The sequence below is a fragment of the Equus caballus genome, chromosome 18 (assembly GCF_041296265.1).
Source record: "Equus caballus isolate H_3958 breed thoroughbred chromosome 18, TB-T2T, whole genome shotgun sequence".
NCBI classification, from domain to species: domain Eukaryota; kingdom Metazoa; phylum Chordata; class Mammalia; order Perissodactyla; family Equidae; genus Equus; species Equus caballus.
Window position 1 is genome coordinate 44,607,501 of NC_091701.1, and position 18,408 is coordinate 44,625,908.

At 37.9% G+C, this 18,408-nt stretch overlaps 1 protein-coding gene across 4 annotated transcripts in view; it reads right to left on the reverse strand.

Annotated features, from left to right (window-relative positions):
- The window catches only part of FIGN (fidgetin, microtubule severing factor), a 126,754-nt gene that overhangs the window by 2,200 nt on the left and 106,146 nt on the right, over positions 1–18,408 (reverse strand). For 2 of the 4 annotated variants that reach the window (XM_070241916.1, XM_070241917.1), the window contains 2 exons: positions 7,359–7,614; positions 1–6,826 (listed from right to left, as the gene is read on the reverse strand). The exon at positions 1–6,826 is cut by the window's left edge and continues 2,200 nt beyond it. In XM_070241916.1, the coding sequence (XP_070098017.1) occupies positions 4,572–6,826; positions 7,359–7,461 (2,358 nt within the window). In that variant the 5' untranslated portion in view covers positions 7,462–7,614 and the 3' untranslated portion in view covers positions 1–4,571. The remainder of the gene's footprint in view (positions 6,827–7,358; positions 7,615–18,408) is intronic. The other 2 variants (XM_023623034.2, XM_023623037.2) reach the window with 1 other exon arrangement.

Consider the following 18,408-nt stretch of genomic DNA (forward strand, 5'->3'; position numbering starts at 1 on the left):
AGAGTTAGTTTAAGCCTGGAAATAAACTTTTGCTTTTTTGTATCATAAGACAACAAGAAAGAATAAATGTGCTCCCAACCTTGGTGTACTACAGAACCATTTTATAAATATTTAACATTCTATAGGACTGATTCATATATTCTCACACAACTCTGTGGCAAGGCTGACCCATGCTGCCGACATTCTACATATCACTGAGACAGGGAGGTGAAATTTTCCTGCTTTCAGTCTAATTGTCTTTGACAATTGCAGTGCCTAGTGCTACACTGCTTGTGTTGTATTTAAAAACAGGGGAAAGAGGAGAGACTTGTTCATTAAAGATGCAGTATCCCTGGTTCACACAAATGCATCTGGCAGGTTCAAAATCGAATGTCAACCAGAGGTCTTAGCAGAGTGTGAGCTTCAGTTCATGTGTTGGTTAGTCACAAGTATAGCTGGTTTTGAATTCTGAAATCCTAATAGCTCCATGTTTGCTAATGTGCTTCATATGAAATCGGCAAGTGATTCAACAACTGAAGGCTCTACTTTTCGAAAGAAAAAATATATTCAAACACTTTGAATTGTAAAGTGGTCATGTATATCTCTGCACATAAAGGAAGTAACCAGTTGCTTCTGAATAATGTAAAATAGACATTAGCTTTAAAGTTCAAATAGGTGGTGGTGAAAACAGCACACACACATATACACACACACGCTAATTATATTTATATATATATATTAGAACTTTACTTTAGTGGCCTCAATAGTTCAATAAACTGTGTCCCTTTAGTTTCAATGATGATGGTACCAACTCTTGCTAAGAAACACGAGAATGGGATTATAGAAGTAACTTTCTGCTTGGAGTTGGACACGTTTTCGGAGAAAGAAATTCTGAATGCCTCTAAAACATATTTTCCAACCCACAAATATATTTAAATTTACAAAGCCCTATTGTAGGAATTAATTTGGACTTTTTTGGATGTATTCTTTTGAAAACTGCATAGCCAAGTACTATGCACCCATGTAAATTGACCTTGCTATTTTACATAGCATAGCCTCTGGATAGCTTTTATCACTTGCCCAGATGGTGTTTGGCCTATGTATTTTAGTGGAATGGTTTATTTTCTCCTTGATAGGTTTCAAATGCACAAGAAAACATTATACCCGTCTATCTGCATTTGAGTAGAATATAAACTGACTAATAGATAAACATTCTGTGTGAAAGTAAATAGCCTTAAAGTATACTGCCTTCACATTCCATTGATCAGCTCAGTCAGCAAAGTTTTCCATATTGTCACTAATGTTCTAAATATTTTGGTGAGAAGCATGCCAGAAGTGTAGAGTATTTCCATTTGTGTCACACATAAGGTCATTATGAACTACCTCCTGAATTTCTATTGATCCTTCTACTGAAGTAGTTTACTTCACTTCCTTTTTGTCCCTGTTGGAAATGTTATTGCAGTTGTGAGAAGAGAATTAGGGGCTGTTAAGTGGACTGGCTCAAATCCCCTGGCCAGACGGCAAGGGATTTGGACTGGCTCATTACCTTACCTTCATTAGTAGCCTTCTCCAAATTCTTAGCAGTCAAAATGAGGCCAAGAGTATGAAGCCCGATTACTCGGTTGTACTCTCACTGATTGTACACATTCACTTCTCAGGATGTGGTGCCCCACCCCCACCCCAAGCTCCAGAAGGGATGGTCAGAAAAGAGCTCATTATTAAGCTAGTCTATAGAAAAGCTCATAATGCTGCCATGCAGAATCAAAGAATCACAGGAGAGCACTATCTACTCAAAGGTCCGCCTTATCTCCCCCAACAGATCTTCATTTCTTCAGCATGCCCAATTTCCTAAGATATCAAATCCTAGAATTTGTGAGCCTAAACGAAATTCACACACAACTTCAGCTTCTGCCTAAATACATGGATTTTTGACCACTCATATCTCAAAGTAATTTTTAAGTCATTTAAAGCTAAGAGCCAATCTGTATGACTTTCTTTTCAGTTTTATATGTGAGTGTAAAACACAATAGCGCAGTCATATATTTGGCATTAACTCTTACCAGCCACAAAAAATGTGGGTCAATATTGGATTTTCCAAAGTTGTCTAAATAAGACTGGGTTTGTCAAAACTTGCCAGTTGCTTTCAAGTGAACACAGCATGTTGGCGGAAATAAAATGTAATGTCTACAAGACAGAAAATAGGTCAGCACTGTGCAAAAGTAAACTTGTCAGTGAGATCGATACGAACCTACAAGTTAATGGGGGGTATTAGAATTTCTTTACAATAAGGGATGTGCAGGGTAGAGTCAAAACACGATTGTAGCATTTATTCACTTGCGAAAAGCAAAGGACATACTTAAATATTATTTTTTGTATCCTTAATGAAAGGCACTGCTTTTTAATTTGGAATATTTATATGTAAGCACAGTTTTAATTGATAGAATATCATAGTAAATTAAATTCTGCTTCATTTGCTCAGTTTTTAGCAACATAAAAAGTAAGAAAAAAGGGGGGTAATGATCCAACATCATAAAATTTCAGAAATATCATGAAGTCCTTCATTAGCTTTCTCTATGTTATATTTCAGAGAATTTGACATTGTGGATGAAATCGGTAAAAATTTTTGAAGGAAAAAAACAATAACAGAAAGACCTTTCTTGGGGCTTCTCATTGCATTTATTTAAAATTTTTAAAAACGTACATCACTTTTTGAATACATAAAATGCCAGTGCTCTGCAACAGTTTTGTTACTGCATCTTTCAACTAAAAAAAGGAAGGAAAAAAAAAAAGGAAGAATACATTCAAAAAGGCCAGGCTGTTCTGCTTGCGCACGGGCAGCGGCTTTGGAAAGCTCCAGCCTACACTGTGTCTGTTCAGAGGCATTGCCGATCGTCAATCAGCTATCAATGAAAAGTTGCACAGAAAGCATTAAAGGATACAAAGAACAACTTGGTGGGGAGCAGGAAAGGAATGGGAAATTAAGAAAAATGCCATATATGCTCTTGGGGTGGGAGTGGACTCAGGTGGAAGTAAGCATGAAGACTGATGTTGTCAGAAACTAGATTTATGGGAAAAGACGGAAGAAAACAAAGTATCATGTTTGGCACACTATATTTTGTGTGTGTGTGTGTGCGCGCGCATATGCACGTCCACTTCCAAGTTTCTGCTTTACTTTCTGAGAGAAATGTAACAAAACTGAGGTAGAAATGAATGCGGGAGCACTACAGTCCAGAAGATTGCAAAATGAGAAGCAAAATTGCACTGACAAGAGAGGAGTCAGAAAGAAGGAGAGGGGATATAGACGTTCTTTGTGGATATATATAAGTTGGTTGGTTGTTTTTTGTATTTATTTGCTTGTTTGCTTGTTTTGGTTGCTATCTTCTGCATTCTATCAAACAGCACGGCAAGCCTATAAGCTAGATTAGTGAATAGAATGACACCATTCCCAGCAGTTTTAAGAGAGAACTTGCAAACCACCACCACCACCACTCCCACCTGCACAGTAACAGGCAGTCCTAGATTGTAGGTGCTGTGACTTTCAGGGTCCCAGACAGGTCTTGTTGCTGACTGTTCTAGACGCTAACTCAAACGGAATAAGTAGCTTTCCATTAACCAGTGTACCTTTTAAAAACATTTTCACTTCATTATCAAGGAGCAATGTACGAAGAACTCTTGCAGTTACTGACATAAAGAATTACTCTGCTCTGGTTAATTCCCCATCATTAGTAAAAGAACCTTTCCTTTTTTTTAAATCCTTCCATTTCTACTTTAAATTGTAAATATTCAGTTGTATCACATGTCAGTATTTTTCTGGATACATTCAAAGTAATTTTCCTTGCTATTTTCCAATTGTTGAGGTAAACATACATTTTCATATAAAGTAACATTGAAGCCTGTCCCATTACTCTCAGCAGTACATAGTGCTTTCAACACATTCCTTTGAGGTACTGTACAAATCACAATCGCTTTCCTGAGTTTTTGCAGACAAGAACATTAAAAGAAATGAACTGCAGAAATTAAGGTCCAGATTACCGTTACCCTGTTTTACCTGTTCTTAGTTTAATACTGCAGAACAGACAGGATTGAGGAATACTGTTGCTCTTAAAATGGCAAAAATCTGGTTTTCTGTCGTAACACAACCGTTCATCTCTTTAGTCCAATAATGTTTGAAGTTAAAGCTCTTTATATTAGCACATGCCACCAATGTAATTGTGAGGCAAACAAAAAAATAAAGCACCACTCCAGGCACTTGACAGCAACTAAATCTCGAGAACAGCAGAATGGAATCAACACACGAGGTTCATGTCCTTCTGAAATCAACACACTTGCACCTTGCTCCTTGGTGAGTGTTGTCTAGCTTGGACCGTACTGAGCATCAATAGATGCTTTCTGTCATCTGGGGCTTTCAAATCAGAAGCTCTCATTTGATGCATTTTTCCTCCAAATTTACCCGGACTCTAAAGATGCAACTTAATCGTCATCTTCCCCAGTACCCTTTGCGATTTAAACACTACTGGAAAGGGCTCTCTACCCTATGTAGCAGGTTTTATGTGTGTGTGCCAACATTCATCACATTTTTTTTAAAGAAGTTATCACTGACTGCAACCAAACATTTTGTTCCATTCAACATACATATCAAGCTCTTTTTGAGATATGCTAGGCTGAATCTTGCAGAAAGCATTTTCAAAGTCTTGATATGTAACGGGTCTCAACTGGCTGGGCATAATGGCTGAAAGGTCTGTGGCTGGCATGGCATGGAGGGGGCCCACTGCCGCTTCCTGACACAAATGAGCCACGTCTAGTCCAGAAAAGCCTTCTGTGCGCTGGACGAGCAGTGCAAACTCCTTGTCATTGAGACAGTAATTGTGCTGTGAGAGCAGTTGTACTATTATCTGGTGCCTCGCTGTGCTGTCAGGAAGTGGAATTAAAAGTCGTTTCATGAAGTACCTCCGAAGAGATTCATCTATTTCTTCTGGTTTACTGGTGGCACAAATTACTACAATTTGGTCCTCAGCCGAAGTTAGTACAGTGTCCAGCTGCATCAGAAATTCGGTTCTCATCCGACTGACTGGACTGTGTTCCTCACTCACTTGAGAGGAGAGAAGCATGTCAATGTCACTGACAAAAATCACCGAGGGCTGGCGACACCTGGCCACAAGAAAAGAGGCATGGATAATCTTCTCTGCTTCTCCTAACCACTTGGCGACTAGCCCAGAACTGGCGATTTTGAAAAATGTGGCCCCTAGCTGACTCGCTATGCATCTGCCCAATAATGTTTTGCCTGTTCCCCGAGGTCCAAATAAAAGGATGCTCCGAGGTAAGGCCGTTAGTCCACTGAATGCATCTGACCTCAACACTGGCCATAAAACCTCCTCTTTAATGACAGCCTTTACCAGGTCGAGACCAGCAATGTCATTCCAGTCCACTGGCGGTCCTTGGGTGATAATCTCATTGGTTACCAGGTCGATGAGGTGCGTGTCAGTGTTCTTCAGTTGCTCGTCCACAGAGTGGTTGGATGAGGTAGCTGCACGGAGTCCAGGGCCTTGCATTGGGTGAGAGAGGAGCTGCCTGTGCTCATCCCCATGCTCACTCATTACTGGCGATGTGTACTTCCCAAAGGATTCACTGGATCTTGATCCCAATGAATTTTTAGCAGTACTGTAGGAAGGAGGGGTCAGAGCCCTACTGGACTGGCTGCTAAATTTCCTTTGCTGTTCAGAGGACATTAGCTGCTTCGTTGGCTTAAATGCTAAGGATGATGTTTCAGCACTTCTGTCAAAGCCATTCCCCCGATTTGAGTTTGAAATGCTGTTGTCGGGCATTCTGTACATAGGACTCTGTGTAGATCTCTGTTGGCCATAGCTGTAATTTCCATAACTGGAGTCCATATCTCCTTGCCCTGCCATATAGAAAGCTTTCCTTTTGAGAGAACTTGCTGAACTGTTGGTCAGAGCCGAGGGTGCAATAGGTGTCAAACCATGACCCTGGTAGGTGTAGCCAGGAACAGTGGTGGGGGGCAGGGGGGTAGGAGCAGGAATTCCTGAAGGCAGGTATGCTGAAGGAGGAGGGGGTGCCCCCCCAGGGCTGTACCCAGATCCCACAGCAGTCTGAGGAGGATAGCTAGCAGAGGGATAGCTGTAACTGGAGAGGTTAGAAGTCCCATTGTAGCCTGGGACCAGGGCTGGTGGCGGAGGAGGTGGTGGTGGCGGCTGGAGGAGCCCAGAGCTATGCAAAGGGGATGGATGAGGTGAAGGAAGTGCAGGTGCTGGCTGACTACTGTAAGTAGAATGCAGATATGAGCCGTTGTATCCTGGGGCATATTCCTGAGACGGGAGCCCTGCATGAAGACTAGGTACAGTGTGGCTTCCACAGGTACTACTTGAATAACTAGGTTCTGTCAGGTTGCTGGCCACCCCAGGAGAGCTCCCTATACTTGCAGAGACATCTGCTGGAGGGAGGGCTGAACTGACTCCAGCTTTGCTGGCAGTGATAACATCCGGAACACAGTTCATAGGATAAACAGCTTCTGAATTCAAGGAAGGCTGCCAGGGTTCGCTTTCATTTTTCCGACCGTTCACTAGTCCTGATGGTGCATCTGAATAGTTGCTGAGTACAGGTCGGTCCACAGGGCCTTCCAAAATGCCAGAATACTTCTCTGCATATTTTTTTAGTAGGTTGGATGCAGTCAGCGCAGATATGTCATCGTTCGCCCAGGCGTACTGATAAGTGCGCTGCAAATGACCTCTGTAGGCTTCCACTTTGTGGGCAGGAGACCGCGTGGTTGAGGTGATGTCAAAGTGCTGTTCTGGCCACTGGGCATGCTCCGGCGTCCACTGCATCTTCAAGCCTACAGATTTGGGGGGAAAAAAGTTAATTTACTTAGATACTCATCAGAACTGTTACAAGCTTTTACCCCCAACTTCTTTTGTTACCTATTATTTTTCATTAATAAATCAACATTATAAAGGATTTCCACAATTTATAATGCCTAATATGATCTGTATAATATGTCCACTTTAAAATGGACTGAATTTCAGCCCTGTATAAAAAGTAAACTGAATTTAAACGCAAACTCTATAGAGGACCTAAAATTTTTCTCATTTTTAAGTAATAAGCAAATCTATTTCTGTTAAGCCTATCAAGTTACTTGCTACCCACACACGGAAACACGCATATATATATGTACACACACATTCCTGTCAAATTAGAATTCAATCACAATTCTTACAGTAGACTATGCACACATTTTAAATACCTAGCACATGATAGCATTAACATGTGCACTATCTAGCTATTCTGTCTCTTCCCTTCACAGTTTCTGTTTTATATTTTAACCAATATAAAAATGAGACACAGCTGACAGATCACATCTAGGATACCTCTCTTATTTGGTACTGAACACCTAGTTAGCACAGTATAATGCTCCCTGCGCAGAACAATATGACACAGACATAGCAGGTCATTCCATAATCCAACTCTCATCTAAAGTGGTCCACGACAGTTTCAAATCTGCTTCGTGGAGTGCAGCAAAGCAATCTCGCAGGCAGCGCTCCATCGCTTTCATCGCACAAAGCCTACAACTCGGTATGAATTACAACTGGTTCCTCTCTGCCTCTCACTTCTGTTGTTGAGTCTCTGAAAAAAAAAAAAACAAGCATCACTTGTCTGTCGGTCTTCTAGCTAGCATTCCCCCTCCTCTTATAATCCTTCCCTCTGCCTTACAGCCTCCAAGGTACTAAGAGGGGAGACTGCACACACACATGGAGAGAGAGAAAGAGAGAGAATGAGAGGAAGGAAGGAAGGAAGGAAACAGAGGTGAGAGGGAAGATAAGAACAGAGAGAGAATCTGGATTCTAACTCTTTCAGTGTGTGGCACAAACTCGGGAGAGTACAACCAGATAACGAGACGCTATGGGTAATTCTATCATCTGCTTTTACTAATTGATTACTAATTGAAGCAAGGTGATTATGTGCAAACTATAAAACAAGAAGAGTTACTCATTTAACAGAAAAGACTGAGCAGTTAGAATCAGAGAATCATTTGAATTTTACAGCTTAAGGACACCTTAGAAATTACCTTATCTCACAGATTCGGGAAGCAGTCCCCAAAGGGATTTATAACGTACCCTGGAGGACTCATGTATAGTTAGTTACAGAGGAGCACTGGAAACCTGTTCTATTTCCTGGTGCTGGCTCATCCCATTCTAATCTCTGCTTGGTTCGCACACTTCCTACTCTGGTACAGCTATATTAAGCAGGACTCCTTAATCTCCTTTGTATTACCCAAAGTGAATTTTGCAAACTGTCTTGTGCCCTCTGGCAGAGATTCCTTGATAAGAAAGAGGCCTGGTCTAAATGAAGCATCTGTGGCATCAGCTCCCTTCTGAATTACTGCAGTCTATTTTGACAGCTCCTACCCCCTTCTGCTCTCCTCCTCCACCCCCTTTAGCTCTTCATTGCCTGACTCTGGCTTCTGACATGGCCAGCTTTGACTTACTGAGCTAAACTGAACATAGCACAGAGTTTGGTAACAGAATGGCATGTTGATTCCCTTCTGACTCCCTCTTCCTTGTTTGCAAAACCACTGCACCAGACACTGGAAGTTAATTAGCAGGATGATGCTGTGCTAATTGTGTTAATTTACAAGGTTTTAGTCAAAGAGAATCATGCCAGGGCTGGCACTGCTGTCATGCTTCCGACTTAATGATTAAGAAATACTGAAAACAAGGTGGGAAGGATTGCAGTAATTACACAATAAATGAATAAAGCAACAGGATTCATTTGCAAATATATTTTACTGCAGTTGTACTCATTTGCATTTGGATTTTTTAAAAGGATCCATGTAGATATTCATTTGCAAATCACCATCTCAGTTAAATTAAGTCTGAATGCTTCACAGTATAACTTAATCAGGCATATATATATATATATTTAGTAAAAATACTAACCTTACTTCTCTTGTATATGCAACAATTCTTCACTTTCCTTTCCCTCACTCTTCCCAAATCTTCATATTTTTCCCTTTTAAAACTCTATTTTTTAAAATAATCTGATCAATTGGAAAATAAAATATATTGTAAAATCCTGATGAAGTGCAGCTTGCATCATTTCACTCAGAGAAACTCCAGGGCTGAGTTCTAGGAAGAACTAGAGTGATATTCTTAATTGTTTCTGCTTTCTCAATCATCACTTTTTAAGGGGGAGGAAAACACACCACAAAATGGGTGAAATGACCGAAACCACACTTAAAGGGGAAAAGATGCAATTTTAATGAAGCAGCATTTCAGGAATCATACTTTCATTAAATTCAACTGGAAATTATTAAGAGCAAATCACCAGGAACCAATCGCAAGTAATCAGTATCTAAATTCTTCTGGTGTCATGGGATTTATTTCAAGCCTTATAAAAAGGGGAGAATATTAATGTTACTGCAATGTAGAACTGTCTAAAAGACCTACAAATTCATCAGTCCTGTAAATCATTTCCAGGGAATTTCTATTAGGATTTTTTTCTTTAAAAGATTATAAAAAATACAGAGTTGAGGAAATAAGAACACCCATATGCTATAAGTAGGAATTTGATTAGATTGATACAGAAGAAACATGTGAATAAATGTCTTGAAACAGGGTCTCAGGAAATAATTTAGGCGTCACAGGCAATGGAATTTACCACAAATACAACACAACACACACACACACACTCGTTAAAGGGCATGGCTTCCTTTCAGTTAGCTGAGCTAAGCCATTATTGGCATTAGTTAACAAACATAAATAATAAATACGATTTAAAAAAAATGCCCACTAAAAAAACCCAAAACTGCTTTAGATTTAGATAATTATTTAAAAAACAAAAAAAAAGGCAACCTTCCACCTGTATTGGCTTAAAATTTTTCTTATAAATTAATCATTTGTAAAAAATATGCAAAAAATGATTTTAGTAAGTTATAATCATTGTAAAAGACAGGAATATAAAGTTTAAATAAAATAAGTTGGCCATTTTCACTGGGTATTTCTGCATAGTTTAGCTCTAGCAAAGCTATGTAAATTTCAAAAGATTTCTAGTTCATCTGAAATTATTAAAATTATTTATTTGGAACAATTACTGGATACACCATTGCCTTTTGATTCTCATGCTATTTTTGGATGGGCTTACCAAGATAATTGAAAGTTTATTTACTGATGCATACTAAATAACAATAATCTTAGCAGGGCTGCAAAAGGGAAGATTGAGCTTTGATTAAATAACATTAAGGGAACAGAATTATTCACATCCCCTCAAAAACAAGTATTTATCCAGTGCTTTAAAATCATTATTTGCTAGTGTAAGTTAATAGTTAACCATAAGCTCGTTCTTAATTTTAGTAGGAGCTGAAGAAGCCAGTGATCAGGAGATTGTCCTGGCCTTGGGAGCGCTAAGAGCTTTTTCATCAGTTTCTTGAATTTTAAAAATAATTGGAAGTAGAACCAAAGTTGTTTGTGGTGGTGTTATTATTGTTTTGTTTATTGGTGGTGATATTTCTGATGTGAAACGGAAGAAAAACGTAGAGCCAAATGTTCTTTGAATAAAAAATCCTGCTCCATTTGACTGAATTGCTGTAAGAAGCAGCATATGTGTGTCACTTAACTCGGAACCCAAATAAGAAGGTGGGTTTTAAAAACAGCTTTTATATGGTTTCTCTTTGGAATACGAACAGAAAAACCTCAGAAACAATACTATTTTAACGGTATTAGAAACATAACCCCACTGCTGTTTAGAAACATTTTAAATAAGTTCAATAAAAATTCAGAAAACAGTGGAAAGTAAGAAAAATAGTTTTTAAAGATAACTGAAGAATTGTTCCAAAATGCCAATTTTTATTTTTGAAAGCATCAGAAAATTCTTAATATGGCTGGCAAATTTCACAATGCAATGTGGTTGTTTTTAAAATACGTAATTTAATACAAAATTGCTTTTAAGACAATTTAACCTAAGTGTCACACAAGAATGACAGATATCACAGTAAAAACCCTGAGCATTGTGTTGTTTTATTGTTATGGGCTGAATTTATGTATATGCAAATAAACAAGTCTATAGTTCCCATAAAACTGGACAGTTTGGATAACATTTTCCATTCTCATCATTACTGACCATTTTATAACTTAGGTTTAGTTACTAAACAGTTGCTGCCTTATTGCTTTACTTCCTCCATTTTGCTCTTTAACTATTTTGAAACAAAACAACTGTGGTATCCTTCAAAGTTCTGGCACAGCTTTCAAATGATAAAGAAACTGTTCTATAGAAAAGTGAAGGATAGGAAAACAACTTTCAGAATGGGAGGAAATTGGAAATAAAAGACTAAGCCTTCTAGAGTCTATTTTCACCCACATTCCTGGAAATATTAATCTAAGGCACTCACTACCCCACCCCCACCGGCACCCCAACACACGTGTGCGATTCAGCAGTCCATCAGGTCTAAAAAAGCTGCACTCTCCGAGGTTCCCATAGGGTAATTCTGGCTGCTAGGGACTCTGCCTTCATTTGTAGGTTTTTTCAGACTTCCTCAGGGCAGAGACCTGAGGCAAACACCTGCAGGCACGGCGGGCTTGCTTGCTGTGGGATAGCCGCACGGCACTCACACAAGCCTGCGCACATCACTACACCTCTTACACTCTTTTGGGCTGTTATACCTCTAAACTTTTCATTCTTATTTTTTAAAAACTCTGATACCATATTTACCAAAGTTCCTTCTAGAAAACAGTCACTACTGGGGTAAATACAACAGAGTAATTATATTAGTTTACAGCCCGCTCAGCCTAATAATGCCGCAGATTCATCATGTCCTAGGTAGGAAATGGCAGAACCAACACATAGAGCAGTCAAAATTTCAAGTAGAGGGTGGCAGATCCATTGGCTAAAAATATAGGTTTCTGCGGTGAGGAACCTTCTGAGGGAGGGCCTGCAAACATCCTGGGACTACAAACTGGCCCTCTGCAATATCTGCTTATCCATATTCTTCAAGGGGAGTGAGGACCAAATGAAATGCTGGCGCGGGCTAGGCAGCAGTCTCCTGTTTGTGTACCCACCCTCATCAGCCAAGAGGCCAACAGTACCTAGCAGTATCTGGTACTACTTGGACTAATTCACTTCATCTGAAACCTTCCTCAGTCCACTTCCTGATAATTCCTAGCCTATGTGTGATGTCATATCTAAATGTAACGGCAGGGGCAAAGCGAGAGGAAGCAGCACATAAATTACATGTTCTCTTTATTTAATTTGCTTCCATCTTTAGAACACCCAAAGTAGAAATCCTTTATAAACTGAATATGATGTAGGGACTGTTCATCTTATTTAGTCAACAAATTGAGGGCCCACTATGTGTAAAGTCTGGTGGTTCAGTTCTAAGAAGTTAAGCCAAGGGAATCTGTTTACCAGGTGATGAAATGTTTCCAGCTCTGTCTTCTCTATTGTTTCACATTCTAAATTCTCTAAAATTAGACTCTTTGATTTTAGAGATGAAGGGAACTTTACAGTGACTCAGTCCCCAATCCAGGTAGCCTCGGTTAGAGTTTAGGACTTCACTTACCATGGTGTCCAATGGGTTGAATATTTCATCAAACACAGTGTCTTATTGAGAGGCATTGCTAGATTGTTGGGATAGAAAGGGACTGGGGGAAAGAATAAAGAAGGTTCTAGAATTCTGTTTGAAGAGTAAATATCCCAGGCTTGAGAATCAGAGCAAGTGGTTTGGTTCATGCCTTCACTTATTTGTTCTAATATTGGTGAAGTCACTTAACCACATCATACTCACTTTTCTCAGCTATAAAATGTGTACAAAAAGGGTATCATTTACTGGATTGTTATTAAAATTACCTAATGTAACGGTAAGTGTGAAAATATTTTCCAAGTATAAACTGCTACCGAAATATTTATTATTCTTTTATTTTGAAAAAGCCAGAGATGCATTAAACACAAAACAAAACTGACTAGACAGAAAAAAAGTAAAGTCACTCCTAGAATTTATAAATCATTTTTCCTTCAACCTCAGGACAGCTACTGAAAAGGAAATTTTCCAGAGGGAATGCTGGTTATAAGAAAGGTATAGAAATTCTTTCATACTCAGCAAAACATGGAGCATGATCTCCTTAATCAAAAAGGTTTCAAAAATTCAAAATGTTTTCATAGTATTTTATATATGTTAATGTTATTTGTGACCTGATACTGTAGAGACCACCACCAAGAAACAAAGTACTTAGAGGTTTAAAACCAGTTAAGAATGATCTCAAAACCCTCAGTCTCAAAATAAGATATTCTAATTATATAGCAATACTGTCAAATGATTTTTCTCTTTAAATCACACTTTCACACCTCAAGATGCCAAATTATAATACATTTTGCAGCAAATTACTCCCTTCCCCCATTCCACCTCATTTGCATAAAGCACTCCTTTTTAACAATCATGAAGGCATTTCTGGCTAAATGGTCCTTAGTAAATATAGTTCAAATACCTCACCCTCTCATATAGAGAAATTGCCACCTGCCAGCCTGAGGGCCGCATACAGCCTGTACCCATGTTTTGTTCGGCCAGCACAGGGTTTTAAAAATCAGTCAGCTTTATAGAAAATAATCTATATTTCCATATTTCCCATCTTTTCAAGATAAGCTGAATGATCTTACAATATTAGACTTCATTCTTGCCTGCCAAGAGTTGGCTGAATCTGAGGACCAGCTGCTCCCTCTGGACACGGCATGCCCACTTTGTCATGGTGCCCCCACTCACTATTCCAACCTCAGGTATTTTTATGGTACCTACTGGTCATGTCAGCAATTGAATTTATGACTTCACTCTGAAGCTTCAAGCTCTAGTTTTTTCACTTAAGTCCATTTTCTTGAAAACTAGCAAGTATAGTGCTCTAAACCTTTAAAAAAAAAAGTAGTCCCTTTAGAAGAAAATTTTTCCAAATACTATTTATTATGTGCATTCCTGCCCTCTTAATCAGAGCACAGGGAAAATGATTGATATTTTTCTTGTTGATTGAGTGTCATTAGCACAACCACGTAGAATGATGAATAATGATTTCTTAAAAAAACTAGTTTCCAGATTGCTGTCGTTTCTATGTTTCCCCCTTTGATTTATCAGATATTTTTCCTAGCTATTTCCCATATGTCAATCTCCACCATTCCTAACATGCTCCTTTGAATATGCCATAGGTTCTGATACCACAAACCAAAACTTCATTCATAATAGCAAATCATCTCCTATTAGTCAATCACGAGTTTTAGGACATCTTTTGAGAGATTGTTTAAGTTACTTCAAAGTTATGCTTCTTAGATCGTATAGAAAGTTACTGGGGGGCTGGTGTCTGGGTAAACAACTGATCTTGTCTTATACGTCATCATTGTGGGTGCAGTAAAAGCCTGTACTCAATTTTACCAGCACTAGGTCTCGGACTAGAAGGACAGGATATAAACTCTCCTGCAATTACATTTGTGGGTAGCTTATGATCTGAATCAGTTTCCCTAAAATGCATTAAATTTTATTCATAGCAACAAAATATTTACTCATCAAAACGTGACCAAATATAAAAATGACTATTTTCCCAATATTTCATACTGAGGATGAATCTTGGTATGCATGGGTCTGATAGGCCATCATTTTTAACATGCAACACATCTAGAAGAGGATGACTTGCATTTATGAGGCTGAATGCAGAAGCACTTATGCAAAACAAATTACACTGATGAAAGAAATATCCCTTTTAGTCCACTGAACTTATATCCAATATATGATCAGGATGGTCAGCCTATCAGTTAAAGCAACCTAGGAAATCATAGTCATAATTCAAATAAACACTTATTTTTCCCTGTGGGGGGTCCTAAAATTTCCAGTACTTAAAGTATTCAAGTGAACATATAATCATGTTCAGAGAAAATCCATCTATTTTAAAATTATAATTTAGATTTATGGTTTTTCTTTTCTTATGGCTTTACAAAAGTTTACATGTAAAAATTTTTAAATAATAATCTAAATCAAGTAAAAAACAGTGTCCAAAAGTCTGTGTATATCCTACCATAATTAATTCAAAAGAATACATGCATACACATGGAATTAAAAATACAGAAATGACTCATACTCTGAATCTTAGTATTTAGTGTTAGGTGTCATCAACTACTGCAAAGGAAAGAGTTTGAGGGTTAGGAGGTAAGAGGACTGATCTACCCATGTTAAATCAAATGTTACTTTGTTTATTCTACCTCTGTGAATGATTTTACACAGTTTATAATCAGTTTAAATAGTGCTTTGTAGTTAACCTTTCAGGTGGTTACTTTACCGCCTTTCGTTTCTCAGGCCCTCTCTTCCCCTTTTCCATATATGTTTTCAATCCATTAAGGCCACCTACCCTTCCCCCCAGTTCTTTTTGTGATACAAAGATCAACAGGACATCTGTCCATAGGGACTGCCAGGGCTAATGAATATGTATGTTCTGTGTCACAACAGAGCACTCCCCTTGTTCTGCAGTATCAACCCTCTTATGTGTGTAAATAACAGGTGAGCTGTAGCGTGCAGGGATAAATGGGGTTAACACAACCTGGAGCCCCATGCTAGATTCATAGTATCCGGCCTGTATGACTGATCCAGAAAGAGAAATTGAATGCTGAAAGTATTGTGCATTTTCTATGTGTTTTGAATCTTTATTTTTAAAAAAGACTGCTGAGATGAAATTACCATCATCCTAAAAGTCTGAGGTTATTCCAACTGATTCTCAAGACTCTGTTGTGCCACATAAAATAAATTTGCACTTTTAATTAACACAAGCCGGGCATGATACCAACCTTGAATTATGACACGGCTGGTTAATTTTCTCGGTCACAATCCTAAAATGTTATGTTAATCATTAGGTGTACATATAGCTATTTGTAAGTAGTTATTTGTTTGTGTGTATTCTATTTCAAGTATATAAATGCAAAGCTCAATTTAGTTATATTTAAACTTAACTATATTCATTTTTGCCCAAAACACCATGCTGACAAGGGTCAATAAACAAATTCAGAATCTCCCAAGCCCCACGACCTGTGTGAGATGGAATCTGCATTCATCCTCTTTTCTGTGTTCCTCTGGAACCTTACTCTAAAAAGACAGTTTACATAAAACAAAATAGATAATTAAGGCTGCTTATTTAAGATTGAAGTTTCTTTCATATAATTAGACAAAGGAGTAAGAATATTATTTACATATAAGTATACAACTCTTCAACCATTCTCCTTAAAAACTCTTTGCTTAAGGTGACTGTAAAATGTGCAAAGCCCAGACAAAATTTGTTTAGGTTATTTATGCATTTTTCTCTTTTTGGAAATTCGTGCATTAATTTTTAATGCAATAGCAAAATAGTGTCTTGGACTTTGATAAAAATATTCTATAGTCAGGGCTGGGTGACATAGTGCATTAATTCAGTGTCCTTCACTCCTGGGACCTGTGTATAATTTAGTCCGGGCTGAAGAAAATAACTTTGATCTGAAGGCAGTGGAAAAAGCTACATATGAAATGAGTTTTGGTAAGTTTAGTGTTGTTTCTTCCATATAAGATGATGTATGAAGATAAACTGCTTTAGAATACAATCAACACGGTCCAGGATTAAAAGTGAAGAGCTCTTAGCAACAACAGTAGTTTCCTCACTTCTCCATTCTCCCTGCCCAGCCCCATTCTCTGGTCTGGTGAAATAAACCTGAGCACCACCTATAATTGGGATGCTCTAATTTCCAGATAAACAGAACATTGTTAAAGTGCAGTGTGAATGACAGTCCAGCCATTAGCGCTGTTGGCTCTTCCATTTGTAAAAACAAAGAATGCTGCATAATGAGACAGAAGCAGAAGAGAGGATATCAGCTGATCCTCAAAGAAAGTGGCATTTCCTGTTCCAGAGGGGGTGCCCAACAACCTAATCCTTGGGGAAATGCTAACAATAGAGGGACCACAGTAAAGAAATTGTTTCTTCAGATTCCATCTTGGTTGTGCTCTCTCTGTAATATTTAACTGCACAATTTCATCTATTGTTATGATAGTGCCATTCTGTTAAAAAAAAAAGTTTAGGCTTTGGCTGAATTGAATAAAATATTTGAACTAGTGACATTGATCACATGAAATACAGATCCCCTTTCTTTTGCTTATAATGTTACAATTAATTCCAATCCAACTCTCTTCTGTTGTGAATAAACATGGCTTACTTTGTCTCTAATATAGCAGGTACCAATAAAGTTGTTCTCATTACTGTCAGTAGAGTTAAAAGCTATAAGGATGTTACTTCCATATGGTCTAAACTATTCCATAATTTTATACTCCTTATTGATGCTCATGAACTATTTTATTGGCCTCCTTATTAACGGATACACTCCAGTATTTTAAGGAAAAGGGAGATTTTTCCAGTCACATTTTTAAATTAGCAGGTAATTTGAAAGAAACTTAATTCTAAATTTGCTAGTTTTTGTTGTTTATGTTAAAAGAGTAAATAAGTCAAATCTTTCTGCTGTGTCTTCAAATTATGTGCATTCTATTTCCACAAAGTCCTTAAACGACAGGAAAACCAGAACCCTGCAGGTAATACACGCAGCTTGCACAGAAAAATCAAATCGAGGGGCCTGCATGTGTGTATGTACGTGTTATGTCTGTGGCTGCAGAAAGGACACAGAGGAAATGGGAGAAAAATGACAGAGAGAAGGAAAAGAGATTTTTAAAATTGCTTTTATCCTAAAAAATGATCTGCTTTACTAGCTTTATTATTAATAATCTCAGAACTCAAAGCACATTCTAAATTATTTAACTATCATGTTCACAACATATTTTTATCAAAAGTAAGCATTATTTGAGGTTTTCTTTAGCTATATACTTATTATTTGTGGCTTGAACCAAGTTATATACCTCAAAAAGTTTCCCTACTTATAAAACTTAAAAGCTTTATTAATGATCCCAAAACATACTAGGAACACTCTTTTCCTTAATTGAGTACTCAATATCAAGGAGGTCTGGGTTTATGTGTATAAAGTTTTCTTCAAAGAGGAAACCTAATAATTTTATTACATATCAACACATTTTCTCAATTGCATACGAAAAGAAACACACTTATCAGAATCATTTGAAATGAAATGTTTACAAAAAACCTTGAAAAGCAAATAATCAAACTATGTTATAAACAGGTTACTTAGGAAAGCACCCCAATTGCTAATTTAGAATCGTTTTTGTCTTTTCTATACAAAAGGTTTTTTTTTCTTTTAACAGAATAGAGAATTCACAGAGTTAATGATGAACCGTGGGTCTAAAAGCACATTCTTACTCACTGAATTGACATACCTGGAGCTAGTCTCCTTTTAAGTAAATCTTTTGAAAGTATCCAAATGCCCACGAGAGTACTATAATTTCGTTTTAATTTGGCTTTCAGTCTTAGGGAATGACATGATCAC